The sequence below is a fragment of the Terrapene carolina genome, unplaced genomic scaffold (assembly GCF_002925995.2).
Source record: "Terrapene carolina triunguis isolate 2854851 unplaced genomic scaffold, T_m_triunguis-2.0 Scaffold34372, whole genome shotgun sequence".
Taxonomy (NCBI): Eukaryota; Metazoa; Chordata; order Testudines; family Emydidae; genus Terrapene; species Terrapene triunguis.
The window spans coordinates 2,778-4,571 of record NW_020698723.1 but is presented as its reverse complement, the minus strand read 5'-3'; the positions used below and the strand labels follow the sequence as shown (position 1 = coordinate 4,571).

The window sequence follows — 1,794 nt, the reverse complement described above, 5'->3', positions numbered from 1 at the left end:
ATAGACAGACAGACGGACCAGGTGGGTGGGGGTAGATGGGGGTGGACAGATGGATGGACAGGGTGGGTGGATGGGGGTAGATGGGGATGGAGAGATGGATGGACAGGGTGGGTGGATGGGGGTAGATGGGGATGGACGGACAGGGGGGGTGGATGGGGGCAGGGGGGCTGGACAGACAGACAGACAGGGTGGGTGGATGGGGGTAGATGGAGATGGACAGACCGACGGACAGGGTGTGTGGATGGGAGTAGATGCTCATGGGGGGGGGGTGCACATCTTGCCAATGCCCCGTTCACCTCCCCCTCCCTCCCTCTCTCCCCTAGGCTGCGGTGTGAGCGCTGCCCCCCGCTGGCCATGCGGCCCCCCAGTGCCCCGCCCACGCCATCCTGGCCGCTGGCTGCCCTGCTGCGCTCCTCCCGCCCCTGCTCCCCCGCGGTCCCGGCCCGCTGGGCCCTCTGGCGCCGGTACCGCCTCTCGGAGAGCATGAAGGGGCTGCTGGTGGCCCTGCTGGGGGGTGGGGTGCCAGCCGGCTTCGTGGCCCCCTTCACCCGCATGGCCCACGACGCCTCCGCCATCCCCTCGCTGGAGATCCTGCTGGTCCGCTGCCTCTTCCACCTGGCCTTCGCCTGCCGGCTCTGCTGCGGCCGGGCCCCGCTGCTGGGGCCCGCCCAGGCCCGCCGCCGCCTCCTCCTGCACGCCGCCGCCAATGTCGTCTCCGTGGCCTGCGCCTACAGCTCCTTCGTGGCCGTGCCCAGCGGCAACGCCGCCACCATCCGCAAGGGCTCCTCCACCCTGGGCTCGGCCCTGCTGGCCCTGTGCGTGGAGAGCCGGCCGCTGAGCGGCTACGACTGGTTCGGGCTCCTGGGCAGCACCTTGGGCCTGCTCATCATGGTGGTGCCAGATCTGCTCAGCCTGGACCCCAGCACCCGCCTGGACGACGCCTTCGGCTACGCCTTGGCCTGCCTGGGCGGCGTGGCCTTGGCCTTGGCCTTGGCCATCTTCCGGGCCTTGGATTTCCCGGCCAAACTGCCCACGGCGGCTTTTGCCTTTGGGGTGCTGGGGGGCCTGGTGTGCGCCCCGGCCATGTTCCTGCTGCAGGAGCCGGTGCTGCCGGCCGAGCCGCTCACCTGGAGCTGCACGGTGGCCATCGGGATTCTGGCCGTGGTCTCCTTCCTCTGCGCCAGCCACGCCGTCACCCTGGCGCACCCGGCCCTGGTGTGCGCGGTGCTGCACTCCGAGGTGGTGGTGACGCTGGCCGTGCAGTACTACGTGCTGCGGGAGGTTGTGACGCCCTTCGACGTCATGGGGGCGGGCGTCATCTTGGGCAGCATCTCCATCATCGCCGCCCAGAACGTCAGCTGCCACCCACGGGACGAGGAGGAGGGGGAGGACGAGGAGGGGTGAGGGCAGGGAGCAGGCTCGGCTGGGACCCTGTGCCCCATGGACACACCCGGAGGAGACCCCTAGGTAACAGGCCTAGTTGGGACCCTCCGCCCCATAGACACACCTGGAGGAGACCGCCATGTACCAGGCCGGGCTGGGACCCTCCGCCCCATAGACACACCTGGAGGAGACCCCCATGTACCAGGCCGAGCTGGGACCCTCTGCCCCATGGATCCACCCGGAAGAGATCACCATGTACCAGGCCGAGCTGGGACCCTCCGCCCCATGGACACACCTGGAGAGATCCCCATGTACCAGGCTTGGCTGGGACCCTCTTCCCCATGGACACACCCGGAGGAGATCTCCATGTACCAGGCCGAGCTGGGACCCTCTGCCCCATGGACACACCCG

General features: G+C 69.4%; 1 protein-coding gene across 1 annotated transcript; it reads left to right on the top strand.

Annotated features, from left to right (window-relative positions):
• The first annotated feature begins 462 nt into the window (after positions 1-462).
• LOC112124141 (solute carrier family 35 member G3-like) lies at positions 463-1,404 on the top strand. Its single transcript, XM_024222680.2, has one exon. The coding sequence runs from the start codon at positions 484-486 to the stop codon at positions 1,402-1,404; it is 921 nt and encodes a 306-aa protein (XP_024078448.2). The 5' UTR covers positions 463-483.
• Positions 1,405-1,794: the final 390 nt, after the last annotated feature.

Bases quoted from the DNA above. Each gene is read 5' to 3' on its own strand.
- LOC112124141 (XM_024222680.2), top strand. From the start codon at position 484: ATGAAGGGGCTGCTGGTGGCCCTGCTGGGGGGTGGGGTGCCAGCCGGC.